Source organism: Lithobates pipiens, unplaced genomic scaffold, assembly GCF_037356315.1.
Source record: "Lithobates pipiens isolate NorthernLeopardFrog02 unplaced genomic scaffold, aLitPip1_a1.2 Scaffold_18, whole genome shotgun sequence".
In the NCBI taxonomy this organism is placed as follows: Eukaryota; Metazoa; Chordata; class Amphibia; order Anura; family Ranidae; genus Lithobates; species Lithobates pipiens.
In genome coordinates this window covers 329,005,996-329,028,882 of record NW_027507758.1, presented here as the reverse complement: position 1 = coordinate 329,028,882, position 22,887 = coordinate 329,005,996, and the positions used below count along the sequence as shown (strand labels likewise).

Below are 22,887 nucleotides of genomic sequence, written 5' to 3'. Positions count from 1 at the left end.
TACTCACACCAGAAAGACCAAGTGTGTGTGTGTGTGTGTGTGTGTGTGTGTGTGTGTGTGTGTGTGTGTGTGTGTGTGTGTGTGTGTGTGTGTGTGTGTGTGTGTGTGTGTGTGTGTGTCTTGATTCACCCTGAAGTCTGGCGAGGCCTTTCTGTCTTTTTCCTTTGTTTCACATACTCGCCACCTTTCATTGACTGACTTCCACTGTTTTTATCCCATCGCTGGCTGTGTTGACAATTTTCATCAAGGTATTTTAAGCACCCTTATCTTTGTCCCACCCAGACCATGTCATACATATGTAAATGATAATGAATGCTCTAATGCATGTTTTGTTTTAAAGAACATATGTACTATGATTATTAAAACCTTCCCAAAAGAAGGAGCTTTAAGGACTCTGAAATACGTTGGAGATTGGTTTACATACATTTGTACTCACATTTAGTGTTTTTTTTGCCGTGTGGTCACACACCTCATTTTTATGCTCCATGCACACTGAAGCTCAAAAAAGCTATTTCTGGACGCCAGATTGCTGGCAGAAAACGCTGGTTGAAAAACCTGCTTTTAACAGCGTTTTATACTAGCGTTTATGAGAGTTTATGAGCGTTTTACAGCGTTAGCGTTAATGGGCGTTTTTTATAAAAATACACAGAGGACACTACAAAATCCCACAATGCATTCCCAAACTCCCAAAATGCATTGAAACAATAGCATTTTTTACCCTAGCAGCCATTTTAGACCAGAAAAAGCACTGTCTTCAGCAGAGAGCTGTCTACTGTTGCTAGCTGCGTTGACTATGGATCCAGCCGTGAAGACAATGCAGGAAATACTCCTCCTGATTTTGTTGCGTCGGATCAGAAGACGAAGAGAAATTAATGAGAGGACCAGAGTTCGTCGGTACTGGACCCATCCGTTGATTGACCAACGCATCTCTTCAGGATATTTCACCAACCTATATGTTCATCTGCGTAATTATCCTGAAAAGTTTTTTAACTTCACAAGGATGTCTGTTGGCACATATGACAATCTGTTAGAGAGGCTGCGACCACGTCTCACTCGAATGGACACCCAGATGAGGATGAGCGTGTCTCCTGAGGAACGACTCCTGGTGACACTCAGGTATTTCATTATTTTTGTCATGTGTATTTAAAATGTTCCTTTTTTTTTTAAACAGTCATGTTTTCCACAATTGTCCTTAAGGCTGGGTTCACACCACAGCGATGCGGGAACGCCGCGAATCCGCGGCGTTTTCCCGCATTGCATGACTCCCGCCGGCAGTTCACACTGCCCTATGCGAACGGCTGGGAGTGTCAATGAAATGTTAATGACACCCCCAGATCCGTCCGCATATCGCAGTGCGATCTGCAGACTCGCACAGGAATCGGATCGCATGGTGTGAACACCCATGCGATCCGATTCTGCTGCGGACCAAAAAAAGGGTCCCGTGCGAGTTTGCTGCGGGAGCGATGCGAATTCAGCCATACTATCTGTATGGCTGAACTCGCATCGCTACGGAGATCGGATGTGATTTGCACTGCAGTGCGGTGCGAATCACATCCGGATCTCCCCCCGCAGCAGTGTGAACCCGGCCTAAAAAATATAATTTTTTTTAAATATTTGCCTTTTTTACATTACCAATTTTTTTTTGCTTGGACAATGTTTTATCCACAACAAATTTACTGGCTTGTTGATTTTTTTATATTTTTTGATAAAATAAAAAGGATTGTATATAAAAAAAAAGTTATTTTGTAACCTTTTCCCAATTCTAAAATGTTATTGACAAAAATTTTTTATTTTTTTGTAGGTTCCTGGCCACAGGACAATCGTTTGTCTCGCTGCACCACTATTTTCTGATGGGTGTAAGCACAGTGGCAAAAGTGACCCGGGAGACCTGCCTTGCTCTGTGGGAGGAGTTAAAAACTGATATGATGCCTGAGCCTACAGAAGAAACATGGGAAAAAGTAGCTAAAGAATTTTGGGAAAAGACACAGTTTCCAAACTGTATAGGAGCTCTGGATGGAAAGCATGTCCGAGTCAAAAAACCACCTAACTCCGGGTCGCATTATTTCAATTATAAAAAGTACTTTTCTGTTGTACTTCTGGCATTGGCGGATGCAAATCTGCGCTTCATATTTGTGGATGTGGGGGCCTACGGGAGTCAGGGGGATGCCCGAATATTCCGGGAGTCTGCACTGGGTCGTCGTCTGCATGAAGGACGACTAGGGATTCCTTCTTGTAGACCACTTCCAGGCACTACGGAGCCCAGTCTTCCACTGGTGATGATAGCCGATGAAGCTTTTGGCTTAGCAGAAAATCTAATGCGCCCATATAGTGGAGGAGGACTTACTTACCAGCAGAGAATCTATAACTATAGATTAAGCCGAGCCAGACGTGTTGTGGAGTGCGCCTTTGGAGTATGCACAGCAAAGTGGCGTGTACTTCTCTCCGCCATGCAGCTTGATGTGGAGAACGCTATAAAAGTCGTCCTAGCATGCTGCGTGTTGCATAACTTTTTAATTGTCAACGAGAGAGTCTCCACAGAACCTGCACCCCCAAACCCAGGACATGATATGCAATTCATGGACTTGCGCAGTACTGCTAGAGTTATAAACATCCGAAATCAGTTTGCCAATTTTTTTTGTTTCCCCTGCTGGTAGTTTGGCCTGGCAAGACCAATATATTTAGTTTACTTTTTCTTGATACTAGCCTTTACTTACCTTGAATGTTCTCCCAGATTAATAAAATTGCATATGTTTTTTTCATTTCAATAAAGTTAACTAAATTTTAATAAAAATCATTACATTACAATAAAGTTCAGATTTTTTTATTCTTTTCTTTTTTGATCATCAAAAATAATACAACCAAACAGTGTATAGTGTAACTTTTTCTAAAAAAAGAGGTCAAAACTGATAGCTAATAACTGACAACTGACCATCAACTGGCCAAAAACTTTATAGAATGTCAAAATGGGTGACACGTTCAAAAAAATGCAAATTTAGTCAAAATAAAATCATAATTCTTCATAAACCGGATCATCACTCCGTGATTCCAGGCGTGGTGATTTGGAGGGATTAGTGGTATCAAATCGATGTCTCTGGTGTTGAGGTGTGGGTGGCATACTTGCAGGAGGCACATTTTGTATATAGGAGGAGAGACCTGGTACATTGTAGGAGTAGGCAGAAGGGGAACCTTGACCAGTGGGAGGGCTGCTAGAAGACAGGCTTGGCACATTGGTGGAGTGGTACCTTGGTGGCCCAGAGGGAGCAGTGGAAGATGGACCTGTCATGTTGGGGGGGTGGTACACTGCTGGCCCAGGAGGAGCAATGGAAGATGGACCTGGTACGTTTAGGGAGTGGTACATTACTGACCCAGGAGGAGCTGTGGAAGAGGGACCGGGTACATAGGAGGAGTGGTACACTGCTGGCCCAGGAGGAGCAGTGCAAGAGGTAACAGGCGCATAGGTGGAGTGGTAGACTGCTGGCCCAGGAGGAGCAGTGGAAGAGGGAACTAAAATGGGTGGTGTTGGCATCCCACTCCTTTGCGCCACCCTACAGGCCAACACATATGTGTACATGTTCTCCATGCACTGCTTCTCCCGTTCAGCATCTAGATCTGACAGCAGCATGAATAGGCTGCGACAGAAAGTCACACGAGGATGACTATGATCCATAAACACGTCGCTTTCGGTTCTCTGTTTATTTAAGTCCGTAATCAGCTGTACAATGCGTTGGTCCATTTGGTTTCTGTTGTCTGGATTACGCTGCCGACGATTACCGCGTCCACGACCACCACTGGAAGAGCATGCGTTACCAACTCTATTTTCCTATGAAGAAAAAAAACAGATAATTGATTTTTACAAAAGGGATAGATAGATGAATAGATATATTAGATAATAATAATAATAATAATAAACATACCTGCTCAGTTTCTAGATCCACACTCCCAACTTCTGATGGCGTGGACAATGTGCTAACATTTGGGGAAGCAGTCGCCCGTGAAACATTTCCTTCCCTCTGATCATCCTCCTCATCTGCCTCTGTAGCATTCCAGTTTGATGTGGTTCTAATAAAGATAACAGAAAGGTTGTGACTACTGATAAAAACCACGTTTTAGTTATTACAAAAATATTAATGTTAATTTTTTTGTAAAAAAATTACATAATATTTTTTAAAATTTACAAAATCAAGCTCTAAAAAAAATGGAAAAAAAAGAAAATTTAATTGAAAAAAAAAATTGTACACAATATTTATTGAAATATTGAAATAACCACTTTCAGACTGGACCATTTTGCTGGCTTAAGACCGGAGCACTTTTTGCGATTCAACACTGCGTCACTTTAAGTGACAATTGTGTCCTTTTTTCCCCCACAAATAGAGCTTTCTTTTGGTGGTATTTGATCATTTAATTTTATTTTTTGCACTATAAAAAAAGAGCGACAATTTTGAAAAAAAATGCATTATTTTTTTCTTTTTGTAATTTTAACAAAAAAAATTGTTAACATAAAAATATGCTCATTACCAATGGTACGTCACCTCACTGGCCCCTCCCTGCAATGCAAATTACTTACGCTCTTGACTCCATGGAGCGTCTTAGGAAGGAAAGCTCCTCAGCTAAGGGGTGCGGTCTAATATTTGAAGGTGCTCCACTTCGCTCCGTAAGCAGCTTATCCTTCACTTCCCTCCTTATTCTGTCAACTAGTGACTTCCATCGAGACTGCAAAGCTGCAACTGACAAAAAAAAAGGTACATTAAGCATTTTTGAAACTATATACAATATACACATAAAAACAAAAAAATTATTCAAGCACACATATGCACTTACGTCGATCTTTCTTCATGCTTTGGCTCATTTCATCCCAGTCCTCCGTTAGGCTGCAGCAAATTTCATTCCAATTGTTCCTTTTGGAAACACGGTCCCCATGTCCAGGGTGAGATAAGTCCCAAATTGCAGGGTGCATTTGTACTGCAGCAATGAGCTGTGATTGAGAAACATCTTTTGCCATTTTTCCTGTATGCATAGGGCGACTCAGAAGATGTGTGTGCAGCAAGAGAGGAAGTGAACTGCTCAAGAGGTGTGGATGGGAGGTCAAATGTTGCTTCCTGTATGCACAAGATGTCCTGTAATTTTTTTTATCATAAAAACGTCAGACGCTGATTAACTAGCATTTATGAGCGTTTATGAGCGTTTATCGGCGTTTATCGGCGTTTATCGGCGTTTTTTCCCGGTCAAAAACGGCACTTTGAACGCGAATTTCTGGCGTTCAGAAAAAAGCCCATAAACTCCACTGCTCATTAAAGCTAAAAAACGTCCATGTGTGCATGGACACATAGGCTAACATAGAGTGGAGTTTATGGGCTTTTAAAAAAAACGCCCAAACTCCAATAAACTGCAGTTTATGAGCTCCAGTGTGCATGGAGCCTTAATGTATTTTGTATGTATGTTTATACTGTTAATTTTTTTTAAATACTTTTTTGATACTAATAAATACAATATTTTTAATACTACTATTCCTGACCGTTGCACATTCCTTGAGCCTAAAGTCCCAATTTTTCTGAGGGGAGATTTCTTTCTTTATCCATACTAGGGATGTGGCCTTTTTAAGCAGATACACACAACCTCGTCTATTCTATTTCAATTCACTGTCCATTTATAACACACTATTCTCATCTCATTGTTGCTCATTTACTTTTGGCGCTACACACTTTTTTTTTTAGATTATTTATAAGTTTGGTATATTACTTATCAATGTCAGCTGCCGCCTCGCCACAGCGCAGAGGTACATCTCTTTTGTATTTGACTAATAATTGCTAGAGAAACACTAGAGGGCAAATTTAACGTTATATTCTGCCATTTGGATTTTTGTTTCTCTTATAGCAGGGTATATTTAAGTATAGAACAACCTCACCTTTCGAATTCTCATATCACATTTTTTTTTCTTACCAATCCAAAGTGAAGGAAAAAAAAAAAAAAAAACTCACTTTAGGACTAGTACACAGAAAAATTTAAATTATGTCATCATGTCATTGTTTTAACATATTTGCTAGTTTATAGCATAGGTACTGCACTACTATACTGTGGTAACACTTCCCTAAATTGCATACTTGATGTGATTGTAGCCGTATTAGTGCAATTGTGACAGCGAAAATTGAGTACTGTCCGTGATACTTTTTTTTATATACAGTACTGCTTGGACCTTGAAGAAGGGGACATACCCCGAAAGCTTGCCCTGAAAATGACCAGTTACACTTACCGGTAACGTCTTTTCTAGGAAATCTTCCAGGACGGCACACCTGAGATGACTGGTCCACCTGACAGGAAACACAATCAACAACGAATTTAAAAGTCCCCACCCCTCCCTCAGACCCTCAGTTATGGTAAAGAAAATCCCACACCAGTGTCAGAGGGAACATTCTGTGAAGAATTAATATATCACACCAATAAAACAAGGGTAAGGAGTAGGCCTGCCGTCCTGGAAGATTTCCTAGAAAAGACGTTACCTTGTAAGTGTAACTGGTCATTTTCTCCAGTCATCTTCCAGGACGGCACACCTGAGAGGATAAGCAAGAAGTTCAGGCCTACCTTTAGGGCGGGACAACCGCTTGTAGGACCTTCCTGCCAAATGCCAAATCCTGAGGGGACAACAGCTCCACTCTGTAGTGCCTTAGAAATGTTCTATGGCTCGTCCATGTTGCTGCTTTGCAGATCTGGTCAATTGAGGCGCCTGCCCTCTCTGCCCAGGAGGTCGCTAGGGATCTAGCTGAATGCGCCTTAAGGCGGGTTGGTACTGGTTTACCTGCCTGTCTATAAGCGATGGATATGGTCTGTCTAACCCATCTAGCTATCGTAGACTTAGATGCTTGAAGACCCTTTTTCTTCCCTGAAAAAGTGACCAATAGATGACTGGATCTCCTAAAGTCTTTCACCCTTTCTAAATAGACTAGGAGACAACGCCTGACATCTAAGAAATGAAATCTTTCCTCTTCCTTATTCTTAGGATTCTGGCAAAAGGACGGGAGAATAATCTCCTGTGTTCTGTGAAATAATGAAGCTACCTTTGGCAAATAAAGAGGATCCTGAGTGAGGATTACCCTATCCTCTAGGATGCGCAAAAACGGCTCTTTAATCGACAGAGCCTGTATATCACTCACCCTCCTGGCCGTAGTGATAGCCAGGAGGAAGGCAAACTTAAATGATAAAAGCTTAACCGAAATTTGAGCCACCGGCTCAAAAGGCCCCCTTGTTAGGGCATCTAATACCAGGGACAGATCCCATGGAGGGCAACTGACCGACCTAACTGGAACTACCCTTTCCCTGGCCGACAAAAATCTTTTTATTAGCGGCTCCTGTCCTAGCTTCCTATCAAAAAACACGGACAGGGCTGTCACCTGGACCTTTAGGGTGCTAACTGCCAAACCCTGGTCCACCCCCTCCTGAAGAAAGTCTAGGATGGTGGGTATCATCTGGAGAGCCCCCTCCTTAGACTGTAGCCAGTGGGAGAAGACTTTCCAGACCTTTGCATAAAACTTTCTGGTGACGCCTTTCCTACTGAGGAGAAGAGTATCTATCACTTTTTCCGAACAGCCCCTGTCTCGGAGTATTTCCCTTTCAATAGCCATGCTGTCAGAGAGAGACGACCCGGGTCGGGGTGAAAGACTGGACCCTGACTGAGTAGGTCTCGTTGCACAGGCAGACGCAGCGGGGGAGCTATCGCGAGACTCTGAATGGTGGGAAACCAAACTCTCTTGGGCCACCAGGGTGCTATCAGTATCAGGACTGACCTTGAGTAGGTTAATTTTTGTAGGACTCTGGGAAGGAGCACCAATGGGGGAAAGGCATAAGCCAGTCTGAAATCCCACACTTGTACAAGAGCGTCTATCCCTTCTGCTTCTTGATCCTTGTAAAGGGAGAAAAACCTGAGAACCTTCGCATTCTCCCGGGAAGCGAACAAATCTATTTCTGGCTTGCCAGAATGTCTGCACACCAGGAAGAAGATTTCTTTGCTCAATCCCCATTCCCCTTGAAGGATGGGCTGTCTGCTTAGAAAATCTGCTTGCAGATTGAGTGAGCCCTTTATATGAATCGCTGACAGTGAAAGGACCCTCTTTTCTGCTTTCACAAGGATCTGTTGCGCTAACCGTCTTAGTTTGTCCGACCTTGTCCCTCCTTGGTGGTTTAGGTATGCCACCGAGACCAGGTTGTCCGAGAGGACCTGAACCTCCCTGTCCTGCAGTTCCTCTCGGAAATAGTCTAGGGCTTTGCCTACTGCCAGAAGCTCCCTGAAATTGGAAGACTCCCTGGCTTGGCTGTGGTTCCAGGACCCCTGGGTATATCGGTCTCCCAGATGAGCCCCCCAACCCCAGGCGCTGGCGTCCGTGGTTAAGACCAAAGGGTTTACCTGAGACCAGGGGCGACCATTCAACAAATTCTGTGGGTCGAGCCACCACCGCAGAGAACGAGATACCTCCTCTGTGATGGGTACTCTGTTCTCTAATGTTTCTCTTTTTCCTCCCCATGAGGCAAGTAGAAAAGACTGAAGCTCCCGAGAATGGAGTTGTGCCCAGGTTACTGCCGGAATGCAGGCCGTCATGAGGCCCAGCAATCTCATTATATATCTCAGAGAGGCTTCTCCTCTTTCGAGAAGGGTGACAACCGCATTCTGGACCTTCGTTACCTTTACTGTTGGTAAGAATACCTTCTGTGCCTGCGAGTCTAACAGGTAGCCTAGGTATAGTTTGGACTGAGATGGAGTCAGTGAGGACTTCTCCTGACTGACCATCCAGCCCAAGGTCTCCAGAGTTTCCAACACGATGTCTCTGTCTATTACTGCTTGCCTCTGATCCACACTGTAGATCAGCAAGTCATCCAGGTAGGGTATTAACCCTATCCCCTGCAGGTGTAGGTATGCCACTACTTCGGCTAACACCTTTGTGAATATCCTTGGACTTGCCGCCAGCCCAAAGGGAAGAGCCCTGAACTGCCAGTGTTGTATCCTCTGCTGTATGCAAACTGCGAAGCGTAGGTACTTCTGGTGTTCGGGAGCAATGGGTACGTGTAGATAAGCGTCTTTTAGGTCCAGGGTGACCATAAAGACTCCTCTCTGCAGATGCTTTCTTACTGAGTAAATACTCTCCATCCTGAACTTCTTGTGAAGCAGGTAACGGTTGAGTCTTCTGAAATTTATTATCAACCGAAATTTTCCTGAGGGTTTTGGAACCACAAATACGTGTGAGTAAAAACCCTGGGTAAGCTGATTGGTTGGTACTGGAGTAATAACCCTTTGCTCTGCTAGCTCCTTTAGATTTTTCAGTAACCCTTCTGCCTTGGTTGGGTCCCTGGGAGGAAAAGTAACCAGAAATTCCTGTGGGGGATGGGTCTGAAATTCCAGTCTGTACCCCACTTCTAAAAGGTTTAGAATGTATGGACTCTGCGTAATCCTTTCCCACTGTGGAAGGAAATCGCTGAGTCTTGCGCCTACCTTTACGGTGGCGTCATTTGCCTTCTTTCTGAGAGGCTCCGGAGCTGGAGAAAAGAATTGCACTTTTTTCTTTTCCTTTCCCCAAGTTCCATTTCCTCCTTGGTTCAGCTTTCCCCTTATGATGGGTCTTTGAATAGGGGCCTCGAAAAAAATTTCTTACCCCTTTCTTTCTTGGGCCTTACAGGAAATTTCTTGCCCTTCTCCGTAGATCGGGACAAAACCTGATCTAGGCCTGAACCAAACAGCAAGGAACCCTCAAAGGGGATGCCGCATAGGCGAGACTTGGAAGTAAAATCCCCATCCCAGGTCTTGACCCATAGAGCTCTCCTGGAAGAGTTCAAAAGTGCTGCTGCTTTAGCTGTGGTCCTAACAGTTTCTACAGCTGTATCTGCCACATATGCTACTGCTCGACTGATTACTTCCAGCGAGTCTACAATCTCTTTAGCCTCCCTACTGCGGGAAACATGATCCATTAATTTGCCCAGCCAGGTGTCAGCATTTCTGGCTACACAGGCGGAAGCTAGGGCAGGCGCCCTTGCTGCCGCATTCGCCTCCCAGGCTCTTTTGAGTAAAGTTTCCGACTTTCTATCCATCTGATCCTGGATATTTCCGGAATCTTCAAAGGATAAATCGGACCTCTTAGATACTTGCGCTAAGGCTGCATCCAAGCGAGGAGCTTTAAAAAATTTTTCCTCCTCCTCATCTTTAAAGGGACACCTCCTTTTCCAAGCTTTCAGTTTGAGAAGCTTGCGTTCAGGTTCCTTCCATTCTCTAAGGATTATCTCCTTCAGAGACTGGTGGATGGGAAAGGTTCTGGTCTGTAACCTTCCTAAACCTCTATATACTCTATCTTGAGCTGAGACTTGAGCAGAGGGAACCTGAATATCTTCTGAGGCGTAAATGGCTTTTAATAAACCCTCCATGTCCTCACTCGAGAACAAAAATCCCCCAAGCTTAGCCTCCCCCTGGCTATCTTGGTCTGAATCTTCCTCTCCAGAACTACAATCTGGTACTTGGCCTTCCTCCACTTCAGATAATAGGGAGACTTGGCCCTGGGAACTTTCCGCATAAGATGTGGAAAGGTTTTCCTGTAACTGAGGAGTCTCTCTCTCTGACGGTACTTCCTGCAAACCCTTCACAAGGGTGGACTGAAAAGTTTGAAGGGTAGCCAACATTTCTGCTTGTAAGGCCCTACATTCCTTCACGACCTGAGCGATCTCCTTGCCTGCGAGCTTGATGATACATCGATCGCAGAAAGGTTTGGAGTGGTCTTGTGCTAACTTAGCGTTACAGTAACCACAACGCCTGGACTTTGAAGTAACCTTCCCCTTAGACCTAGCAGCTGACCCCTGGGCAGAGCTTTCGGTCCCTGGGAATAGTCAAAAAATAGACAATTTAGCTACACAAGTCCTAAAAGGGGCACAGGAGCTCTACCCCGAGAACCCTGCCCCTAAATAAAGTTGGATCACTCACCCCCAGTGGCGACCTCAACGACTGTCTGCTCAGACGGACCTTCCTCTTCCATGGCGATTTGCTGCCCTGCAGGATCGCTGGATCAGGTCTCGAGCATCCCCTTGTTGTCTTTTCCAAGTGCCAGGAAAGCGTCTTGCAGGACGAGGAGACTGGGTGTATCACAGCACACCCGTTCTGTTTGAAAAAACGCGCCGATCGGTGCCATCTTTAAGGAGGTCCGTCGCCCGGAAATGACGCACGGCCTCTTCCGGTCCTGCGCACTGAGGCTGGAACGCACGTCGGTGCGTCCAGCCATCTCAACTTCCGGAACTCGTTACCCGGAAGTGACGCCCTTGGACTTCCGGACATGCGCTGTGGCGTTGGAACGCACGCCATCCGCGTCCGCATAAGGAAAGGCATCACCTCACCACTCCACCAACGAATGTGCAGGTAGGCCAATACAACAGGGGAATAGCCTACTGGGACAACTCCCCTGTCCCACGAGGCTCATACAAGGCTCCCTAAGGAGACCTTGAGTGAGGAATACCCCCCCCAAGATTTCTCCTGGGGGTATACAAGGGAGCACCACAGACCCTGTCTGTTTAAGTCCCTAAAAAGAAAAAGAACCTCACGAGAAAAACACGGGGTCCCAGACCCCAAGGAAAAAACTTTTAGAAAGAAACTTGGTTTCGCTGTCATCCTGTGGGAAACACAATCAAGAACTGAGGGTCTGAGGGAGGGGTGGGGACTTTTAAATTCGTTGTTGATTGTGTTTCCTGTCAGGTGGACCAGTCATCTCAGGTGTGCCGTCCTGGAAGATGACTGGAGAAAAATTGTATATAGTGCAAATAAAAAAAAGTATCACGGACAGTACTCAATTTTCTCTGCCTAAATTGCATACAGAGCAGAGTCTGGCGCATACCCAATAACCAAAATGTCTTAATGCCTCCATTTACAATATAGTGCCTTGAAAAAGTATTTATACCCCTTAAAATTTTCCACATTTTCCACATTTTCCATGTTACAACCAAAAACGTAAATGTATTGTATTTTATGTGATAGACCAACACAAAGTTGCACATAATTTTGAAGTGGGAGGAAAATGATAAATGGTTTTCAATTTTTTTTATTTTTTATAAATATCTAAAAAAGTGGGGAATGCATTTGTATTCAGCCTCCCTGAGTCAATACTTTGTAGAATCACCTTGTGTTGCAATTACAGCTGCAAGCCTTTTGGGGTATGTCTCTACCAGCTTTGTACATCTAGACAGTGAAATGTTTTTGGAGAAAGGGCATCTGTGAACAGCAATTTTTAAGTCTTGCCACAGATCCTCAATTGGATTTAGGTCTGGACTTTGACTGGGCCATTCTAATACATGAACATGCTTTGATCTAAACCATTCCACTGTAGCTCTGGCTGTATGTTTAGGGTCTTTGTCCTGTTGGAAGGTGAAACATTGTTCCAGTCTCAAGTGTTTTGCAGACTCTAACATGTTAGCTGTGCCCCTCGCATGGCTTCTCACAAACTGCAAACAGGACCTCTTATGGCTTTCTTTCAACAATAGCTTTCTTCTTGCCACTCTTCCAAAAAAAGCCAGATTTGTGGAGTGCACGACTAATAGTTGTCCTCTGGACAGATTCTCCTACCAGAGCTGTGGATCTCTGCAGCTCCTCCAGAGTTACCATGGGCCTCTTGGCCTCTTCTCCGATTAATGCTCTCTTTGCCCAGTCCATCCGTTTAAGTGGATGGCCATGTCTTGGAAGGTTTGCAGTTATGTCATACTCTTTCCATTTTGAGATGATGGATTGAACAGTGCTCTGTGACATGTTCACAGCTTGGGATTTTTATAACCTAACCCTGCTTTAAACTTCTCCACAACTTCATCCCTGACCTGTCTGGTGTGTTCCTTGGCCTTCATGATTCTGTTTATTCACTAAGGTCCTCTAACAAACCTCTGAGGACTTCACAGAACAGCTGTATTTATACTGAGATTAAATTACACACAGGTGGATTATTTACTAAATTAGGTGACTTCTAAAGGCAATTGGTTGCACTAGATTTTAATTAGGGGTATTAGAGTAAAGGGGTCTGAATACAAATGAACGCCACACTTTTCCGATCTTTATTTGTTAAAAATTTAAAACCATTTATCATTTTCCTTCCACTTCACAATTATGTGCCATTTTGTGTTGGTCTATCAAATAAAATCCCAATAAAATACATTTAATTTTTTGGTTTTAACATGAAGAAAATGTGGAAAATTTCAAGGGGTGTGAATACTTTTGCAAGGCACTGAATGTCCATAATTTTTTGCTGTGCCTATAAGGAAATAGAGATATATATCATCTGCTTTTAACGTATTTCCATCAGTGGGCTTTTACGGTTCCACTTGAAACACTTTATAAAATTCAGGTAAAGGGCATTTCCACTTAAAAGACAAATGTATGGCAAAAAAATTGGAGGCCATCAGAGCTGAAAACCTTCTGAAAATACCTGGCTGTCCCTGGTTCAATACATTGAGACACTGACCTGGAAAAAAAAACGCATATCAGAAAATTCTGCATTCCTGAGTGATGTAAAAAGTACAGAGGCCATTGGATCACAATGACATCCAGAGGGTGTATATTTAAAAAAAAAAAAATCTGCCTCTGCAGGTTTTATTTGTATAGAATTTTCCCCTTATTTTCCTTTTAGAGCTCATGGGTTTTATGGGCAGCAGGAAGTGCAAATAAAGGCTTTAGATACTGTGCTATCTTGGAGGTAAAATCTTGTATGGCTACATGACTCCTAAATAGTCTGCCCTGCAATGCAAAGATGTTATTCAAATAACGATTTTGGCACATATTGGTCGGTCATGTTGCAAAACTTTTACTGAAACGCAGAACCTTTAGGCCCCTTTCACACAGACGTTCCTTTTTTGTTCAGTTACGTTTTTTTTTTGTAAGATGACAGATGATAAGGATGTCAATTTTTACATCTGTTTTCATATCCGCTGACATCCGTTTAAAAAAAAAAAAAAAAGTGACTGAACTGAACTTCAAAGACTATATATAGCGGCTTGCTAAAGAGGGGTTCGGGAAGCCGGCTGCCGTGTCCTTAACAATCGATGAGTCATCAGCTGTCAGCGGGCTTCCCCACTGACAGCTGAATGTAAAAAAAATAAAAAAAATAAATAAGATGCCTCCCTCCAGGTCCATACCAGGCCCTTTGGGTCTAGTATGGATTCGGAGGGGACCACCCACGCCAGAAGGCTCTCCCTCCTGAAAAATATCAGGCTGCATGGCACCTTGCCCCAATGTTGATAGGGACAAGGGCCTTTTCCTGAAAACCCTGGCCGTTGGTTGACGAGGAAGAGGCCCTTGTTCCCATCAACATGGCGCTTAGGGGGTGGCGGGCGCAGAGTCCCCCTTGCCTACCAAAACACTTACCACCCATGTTGAGGGCATGCGGCCTGGTATGGTTCAGGAGGAGGAGGGGCGCTTGCTCGTCCCTTCCCTTTCCTGACCTGTTGGGCTGCAATGTCAGACAAGGGTCCTGTACAGATTTTGTGGTGGGGGGGTCCCATGGCTTTTTTTTAAATGTTAGCATGGGGGGGTGCCCTCCGTATCCATACTAGAACCAAAGGGCCTGGTATGAACTGGGGGGGACCCCCACGCCTTTTTTTAGCGATTTTATTATTTTTTTTACATTCAGCTGTCAGCGGAGAACCCTGCTGACCGCTCATGACTCAACGGTTAAGGACGAGGCAATCGGCTTTATGGCCCCCTCCTTAGCAACCAGCTATATACAGTGAAGAAAAAAAAAGGGGTTGAAAAACGGATATCAGCGGATTGGATGTAAGTGGATCGTCCGTTAACATCCATTTTTTATCTGTTCCGTTTCTTTTACGGATGAAAAAATAGGGTTTTCTTCCTTCATAAAAAATGAGCTTAGAGGAGACGGATATCAGCAGATGATCATCTGCTAACGTCTGCTATCCCATAGAGATACATGTATGTCCGTTTTTCATCTCTCAAGGGATGGATAAAAAATAGACATAGGGAACGTCCGTGTGAAGGGGCCTTAGCCTTCGGCTTCCCCTCTAATGCACATCACGCTGTGTTGGGCTGTCTCACAAAGTGTAAAGAAGTTTCTCATAAAGGTGCTGGTATGCCTGTAGGACATGTATTATGGAAGCCGAGGGATTCGTAGTTAAAATAGAAATCTCTTAATACTTTTTTTTAAAAAGCATTTCAAATAACTGATATTGCATCCAGAACATATCTATAAAATTTAAGTACTACGAAACACACCACACTTGCTAGTAAATACAAAATTGGCTGTATAATGCAGAAAGACCACAAGAAAGAAATCCAAAGATTTACTGGAAATATAATCTGGGTCAGCAATGCCCTTGACAATGAGAGTGAGCACCTAATCGCTTCATTCAAAATTCAATGCACTGATCAATCATTCCAGCGGCACTCTCTTGGGTTTAATTTAGAAATAATGAGCCATTTAGAAAAAGTTATACAATGTACAGAAAAGACTCTTTTTTTTTTTTCCAAGGTAAAAAAAAAAGAAGCAGCATAACTTGGTGTCACAGCAGTTTGAAAACTTAGCTTATCTTTGTTTTACAATACAGCACATTATGTAGGAGACTGCTGAGTGTCGCCATAAAACTAAGCCAAATGTGTCTTCAGTATCTTTTATTGTCAGGCTGGTATTAGGACTGTTTCCTTTTTACATACCTGATGACATCGACTCTCCCAGTCTTGCTTTGCAACGCTTGCAAACGACTTTGGTATTTTCCTTTGATTTCTGTAAGGCAGAAAAATGTCACTTAAATGTCACATTACACCTTTAGAAAAAGAATGTATAATTTTTATATACCATCTCTGGAGGGCAGTCTGAACTTTATTTTGCTCTTCCTTTAATGTTGACATTCTGGGACATCTGTCTTCTTGAGTGTGTACATGCCCAAACTTGCCAGATAAAACTTACATATAAAAAAGTGCTTGTATGAAAATGTGGGTTTCATATACCAGGGGTTGACAAATTTGCTTGGAATCTAGGAGCCAGCTAAAAAAGTTAGGAGCCAGGTCCGTGACGGCGATCTGGACCTGTCCCTGGCCTGACATGGAGACGAGTGAGGGGAAGATAGCCCCCAGCCCCCCACCTGTCTCCAAGTCATTGCCCATAGCTCTTAGAGGGACATTTTATTTGTTTTATTTTTTTCAAATGACGATTTTTTTTTAAATTGCATTTTTGTGTAAATATGAGATGTGAGGTCTCTCTGACCCCCCCCCCGGATCTCATATATAAGAGGACCTCTCATGCTTTTTTCTATTACAAGGGATTTTTACATTCCTTGTAATAGGAATAAAAGTGACACACTTTTTTTTTTAAAAGAACAGTGAAAAAAAATAAAAATAAAAGTTAAAATAAGAAAAAAAAAAAAAAATTTTTAAATGCGCCCTGTCCCGCCAAGCTTGCGTGCAGAAGCGAACGCATATATGAAAGCGATGTTCAAACCACACATGTGAGGTATCGCTGCGATCGGTAGAGTAAGAGCAATAATTCTAGCCCTAGATCTTCTCTGTAACTCAAAACGTGCAACCTGTAGAATTTTTTAAACGTCGCCTATGGAGATTTTAAAGGGTAAAAGTTTGTCACCATTCCATGAGCGGGCGCAATTTTGAAGCATGACATGTTGGGTATCAATTTACTCGACGTAACATTATCTTTCACAATATAACAAAAAATTGGGCTAACTTTACTGTTGTCTTATTTAATAAATTATTTTTTCCCCCAAAAAAGTGCGCTTGTAAGTACGCTGTGCAAATATGGTGTGACAGACATTATTGCAACGACCACCATTTTACTCTCAGGGTGTTAGAATAAAAAAGAAAAAAAAAGTGTGTGTGTGTATATATATATATATATATATATATATATATATATATATATATATATATATATATATATATATATATATATATATATATATATATATATATATATGTGTATATATATGTGTATATATGTATGTAATGTTTAGGTGTTCTAAGTAAATGGAAGGAGATCCATTAGCATTAATGGTTGTAATTCAAACGGCCACCACAAGAGGGCGCCAGATTCCAGAAGGAATAGGATCACAGAAGGGAATAGCATCACAGAAGGCCTCAAAGCCGGGGGCTCAATAACCGGCCGCCGGCGGCGCGGCCCGACGCAATCACGCTGGGGGGGTCCACGGAGACAGGATACCCCCAGCTGTGCTGCCCCAGGCACCAGTCGCTAATTCTAGTCGCCAATGCGACCTGGCGCCCGGGTTTTGTCGAGCCCTGTCATATACTATCAGAAACGTAGTACCAAAATCCTAAACAAGCCAGGAGACTGCAAAAACAATGCATTTACCAGTTACAGTATAAAAAATAAGGTTGCTAATCGTCCCTGGGAAATGGCTACCCCCAGGTTTGTAAATTTTGAACTGAATGTCTTAAGTTTGTAGTGCTCAGGCTCTGAAAACTCAAAAATGGCAGCACTAAGGCACCTTGCATGGCGAATCATGCTGCTGCACACACTGCTCCAGCCATTGCATTACTTAATCCTAACCCCTGAACTCTGTGCGTTACTTAACACTGACCCATGAACTCTGTATGTTACTTAAAGTGTAAGTTTACCTTTACAGAAAATCTGTAAGGTGAACCTACACTGGACCCCATACCCCCAGGTCCTGCTGAACCCACTGGGAGTCAACATATTAGTCAGGAACTGACATAGGAGAGGAGGAGCAGTGATGTCATGATCTCAACCTTGTCCAATAAGAGAATGCCTGGGAAAGTGTTATGAGAATTGCAGCAGTGCCAGTCGACTCACTGTGGTCAGTTTGCAGTGGGGCAGTCGTTCAACACAGGACACAAATGACTGTGATCATCATTGTAGTAGCAACAACTATTAAAGTGATTTTCAACTTCCACAGCGGTCTTTCAAGTAAAAGAAATGCATAAATACATTAGTCACACCTGGACGCATGTAAGTATGAAATAAGATCATGACTGGAGTACAGCTTTAAAGGATAAATTCACCTTTAAGAGCATGTTACATGATACACCCATATTTGGGGTGTAACATGCTTCTATGCACCCGCTGTTGCCAGCGCTCCTCTCTGTGACTGCGAGGCAGGAGATCTTCTCCCCGTACTCACTGATACTTTTTAAAAACAGCAGGTTTTCAGCGTTCCTCTTTACATCAGGGTTCGCAGACTTCCTCCTTGCAATGTAAGGGGGGAATCCTGCTTCCTGCAGACTCTAACGTAAAGGGGAACTCTGTGGAGGTTGGTATATATTAGCTTTTGCAAGTTTCCCAAGTCATGTTTATTTTTTATTTATTGTATATACAATAAAAGTGTATTTTAATTTATATGATAAAAAAAGGAAAAAAAAATGTAAATCACAACCTGAATATTCTATGACTTATTAACCAACTATACTTATTCATGTATATTTTGGGTGTTTTTGTGTTAGTCTGGATCAAACGTCCAATTCTCTAAAATAACAGTTTTCCAAAATAAGATGTTAAAAGTCTAATTCCTAAGCCTGTCTATGCACACCAAAAAAAAAAAAAAAGACTATTACCTTCTGTCCTTTTTAGACAGACAAATCATCTGCCATAATTGTGTAAAGTGGAACAAGAAAAGAAAGAATGAGGAAACAAAAGGCAGACATTGAGCAAGGTTTGAGCATAACCAGATTGATTGTCCCCTTTAAATGCAACCTATCAAACACTATTGAGGGTCACAAGGCAATGAAAAAAGTTGTTTTTCCTTGCAGATATATTTGTTAATGAGAAGAAACTACTGTAGATTTACACTTTAGTACACTTTTCTAACTAAAGGCCAAAAAGTCATTGTAATCAATCAAGAAACTCCTTTATCATTCTCTAGTTAAACAGATGAATAGAATGGTAGCAGCAGGGTTGACTATAAACGTTGACTCCTACAGTAAGATATAATCTTATAATGAAATGAAATATACTCAGAGAATAATTATTAAACCAACTTCAATTCACTCACAAACCACAATTTGATAAGAGTACTTGAAAACAGTAGCTGAGAAAGATTAAAAAGCCCCCTTTCTGGTGCGCATGCGCGAGGCTTCCAAGATGGCCGCGATCATCTAAAGCTCCGCTGCCTCGCGGAACAACGGAACCCTTACCGCACGGCACGGCTACCCTTCCGCTTCCCGAGCTATAGGGGCGGAATCCCGAAGTGTTGGGGCACATTTCTGAATGACCGGTGGACTGGCTAAACGCAATCTCGGCCCGCTGTTCGCTTCATTGGACGTGAGGGAGAAATCCAAGATGGCCACCGCAGCACAGCTCCTGTCTCAGGATCACAGATCCGCAGGCACAGTGGATTTCAGGTCAGATACAGACTTTCCTCCTCTCCACGCCACCCCAGGCAACCCCAGGGGTCTTCCCAAGGAAGCCACACCGTCCCCGGCCTCCACGGTCTCTCTGCTGGAACGCACCATCCAGGAGTTCTCTCCCTCCCCAGCGGGGACCTACAGAGTTACCCAGACCGCCATGGCCCCCCACGAGGCTGCTCATACAGACCCAGTCTCCCACATGGATGCCCTGTTTGGCAAATTCTCTGAATTATTAGAGAGGGGCCTCTCCCAAACTGCCTTGCAAATCACGGGGGAATTGAAAGCTGATTTTATTAACCTAGGCTCCCGGATCGAAACGATCGAACATAAAATGGAGGATACCATAGCCAGATCCATCCAAAACTCCAGACACATCTACTCAGTACAGGAGCAATTGGACATAGCCATGGCCCGTATAGATGACCTCGAAAATAGGTCACGCAGATATAACGTCAGAATTCGCGGGCTTCCAGAATCAATAACTGATGTGTCCAGGGCGGTGCAAGACCTCATTCAACAGCTAATCCCAGACATCCCAGCTACCAAGCTTGAACTTGACCGGGTCCATAGAACCCTCGGCCCCCCTAGGAAGGATGGCACCCCGCGAGATGTTCTGGCCAAGCCACATCACTTCTCGGTGAAAGAAGAATTCATGAAGAGAGCCAGATCCCTGCAACACGTCAATTACCAGGGACACCAGGTTCAGATCTTTGCGGACCTCTCCCCCTCCACGATACAGAGACGAAGAGCTCTAAAACCCCTCTTGCTTGCAATGTCCCACAAAGACATAAAATACAAATGGGCATTCCCTTTTGCGGTCAGGTTCACGGACAAAGGGAAGTCTTTTGCCTTCTCCACTTTTCCCGAGGGGGAAAAGCTCCTCACCAAGCTGAAAATCATCTCTCAAGAAGCTGACATGGACACTTCTAACCCTAGCCAGGGATCTAACAAACGACCCACTCCTAACAGCCCACAATCCCCGTTATGGACCTCCGGAAGAGCCAAGAAGGTCAAGGATAATGCACCCACCTGAGCAACTTCCAGTCCCATTATCAATCTCTCCATTTTGTGACTGACCGTCCGAGGTCCTGGAGAGGGCCGGAGGACTGCTCCCCAAACTTGGAAAGTTTGGCCCTCCAACCCTTTTTGCCCTCCCCTTGCCTAGGACTTGTGCTACCCTTGTTCTACCCTTATCCCCATTGCCTCCAATAATCCGGGACGCTATGCAGTACTTTGTCCATCTACTGGACTGCCCGTAACCCCGCATATATTTTTTTTTTGTTTACATACCCTCGAAATGGGCCCTAAGGTTGCTTTGAGGATTTCCCAGGGGGCTGCATTCCTCAGCACCCCCCCTGGATGTACCATCCTTCCTTATGCCTTAAGAACAGCGTTCATTTCTTAGCCCCAGTGTCTTCTAGGCATTATGTTTAGCCGTGCCTCAAAAGAAAAGTTCCTTTTTATGTATATTGCAGCTTTTATGTTATTGCTATTTAAAGTTGATTTCACAGTTCGGGTAGTTACCCGACTAGGGGTCCCCAGTTCCGCGAGGGACCACATGTGTAACTCTCCCTCCCTCGGCCTTTCCCAGGCGTCTGAGGGTCGGGACTCCTGACCTTATGGGTCGGTTGTCTTCATTGTGTTTGCTTGGGATTTCGGGGGGTGTCTCCTGCCCTGATCTCCTCTTTCTCTTCTCAGGAACCCTTTCTTTCCTTGCCCTTTCTCCCCTTCTCTTCCCCCTTGATGGTAAGCTTCCCCCGTTGAATGTTTGCATGACACTATTTTTTTTCTCCTCAGGTTGGGCTGAGCCAACCCAGTCGACATGGTATCCTGGGAGACATCCTCGGGCCACCGTTCTCAATGCCCTTACCAAGAACCCAGCTATAGATTGGGTAAGTGAGGTCGTTTTCAGATGCTGGGCTCCCCCTCTGCTCCATGGCTGATCCACAGGCTGCTAGGCTTAAGATAGCCTCCCACAACATTCAGGGTCTTAATTCCCCCATCAAACGGAGAAAAGCCCTCGATTACTACAAATCCCTGAAACTAGATATAATTCTGCTTCAGGAAACCCACTTTCCTATCCGGTATAGTCCCAAGTACCTACATGCCCACTTCCCTCAGTTCTTCTTAGCCAACGCGGAATCCAAGACCAAGGGGGTGGCCATTTTGATGGCCAAAACATGCAAATTCAATAAGAGTTTTGAAAAAGCGGATCCGGAGGGCAGATTTTTACTTGTAAAGGGCACTGTGGGGGACCAACTGTACTCCTTGGTCTCCTACTATGCCCCGAACACGGGTCAGGCCAAATTTTTCGAATCCATGCTACGTACCTTAGCACCTCTTTTAGAGGGGACGGTTATTGTCGGAGGAGACTCTAACGTCGCCTTTGATCAAGGACTTGATAAATCCTCCCCCTCACGTCCCCGCTTAACCAGGCCCACAAAGGCAAGCTTACGGATTGCCAAATTGCTACACGCTCATGGGCTATCCGATGTCTGGCGGGAATTAAACCCCACAAAGAGAGACTACACTCACTTCTCAGCGCCTCACCAATCATATGCACGCATAGACCACATACTTGTCCCCTCCTCGCTCCTTCCCAGGATGCTCAAAGCCTCCATCACTGACACAGTGATCTCAGATCACTCTCTTGTAATTGTGACGGCCCTGGGGGGCTCGAGTGGGAGACATCCTAGGCATTGGAGGTTAAATGAATCCCTCCTTTCGGAGCCATCACGAGTTATAGATCTCGACAAAGCATTGAAGGAATATTTTTCTATTAATGCGACTCCTGATGTCTCCCCCGAGACCCTGTGGGCGGCGCACAAAGCTTACATTAGGGGAAAATTCATGCAATTGGGTTCTCAAATAAAACGGGAAAGGCAATCAACCATCCTGAAGCTAGAAGAGGAATACTCTAAACTCAGAGCTCTTCACAAAAAGGACCCCCTCCGTACCCCCACGGCCATACTAGACAGGACTCGCTTAGAACTAAATCTCGCCCTCACCACGAAAGCTGAAAAATCAGTTAGGTGGGCTGGCCACAAATTTTACTCACAGGCGGATAAAATAGGCACTCTCCTGGCCAATAGACTCTCCCCTAGAACCAAGCTGAGCACCCTCCCTCGGATCAGAAGCGCGGGACTCCCGCCCACGTCTAATCCGGTCACAGTTCTGAATGCCTTTCAGAAATTCTACACCTCTCTCTACAGTAGCTCCCCACCCCCCAAAGATAACCTCCTCCCAAAGTTTTTGGAGGGTCTGCCCATCCCGGCCTTATCGGACGTTCACAAACAAGTTATGGAAGCCCCCTTCCAGACAGAGGAGATACTGGAAGTCATTAAGACTCTTAAAAAAAGCTCCGCCCCTGGTCCCGACGGCCTTTCGATCCCTTACTATAAAGCCTTTGCCAACACACTAGCTCCCCACCTGGCCAATCTCGGTAACCATAAAGCTAATGGAGACCCCCTGGATCCCCACCTTAACACGGCGTATATCACGGTCATCCCCAAACCTGGCAAGAACTTGGAAGATGTCAGCAACTACAGACCGAT

At 44.1% G+C, this 22,887-nt stretch overlaps 2 protein-coding genes across 2 annotated transcripts in view; both read right to left on the bottom strand.

Moving 5' to 3' along the window:
- The window catches only part of UBE3D (ubiquitin protein ligase E3D), a 307,383-nt gene that overhangs the window by 190,021 nt on the left and 94,475 nt on the right, over nt 1–22,887 (bottom strand). The window contains exon 5 of the mRNA XM_077487328.1: nt 15,656–15,725. Coding sequence (XP_077343454.1) covers nt 15,656–15,725 — 70 coding nt within the window. The remainder of the gene's footprint in view (nt 1–15,655; nt 15,726–22,887) is intronic.
- LOC143990155 (uncharacterized) lies at nt 2,844–5,185 on the bottom strand. Its single transcript, XM_077490305.1, has 4 exons — nt 4,819–5,185; nt 4,565–4,724; nt 3,915–4,059; nt 2,844–3,820 (listed from the first exon to the last, which is right to left on the bottom strand). Exons 1-4 carry the CDS (start codon nt 5,012–5,014, stop codon nt 3,008–3,010), a joined length of 1,314 nt encoding a protein of 437 aa, XP_077346431.1. The 5' UTR covers nt 5,015–5,185; the 3' UTR covers nt 2,844–3,007.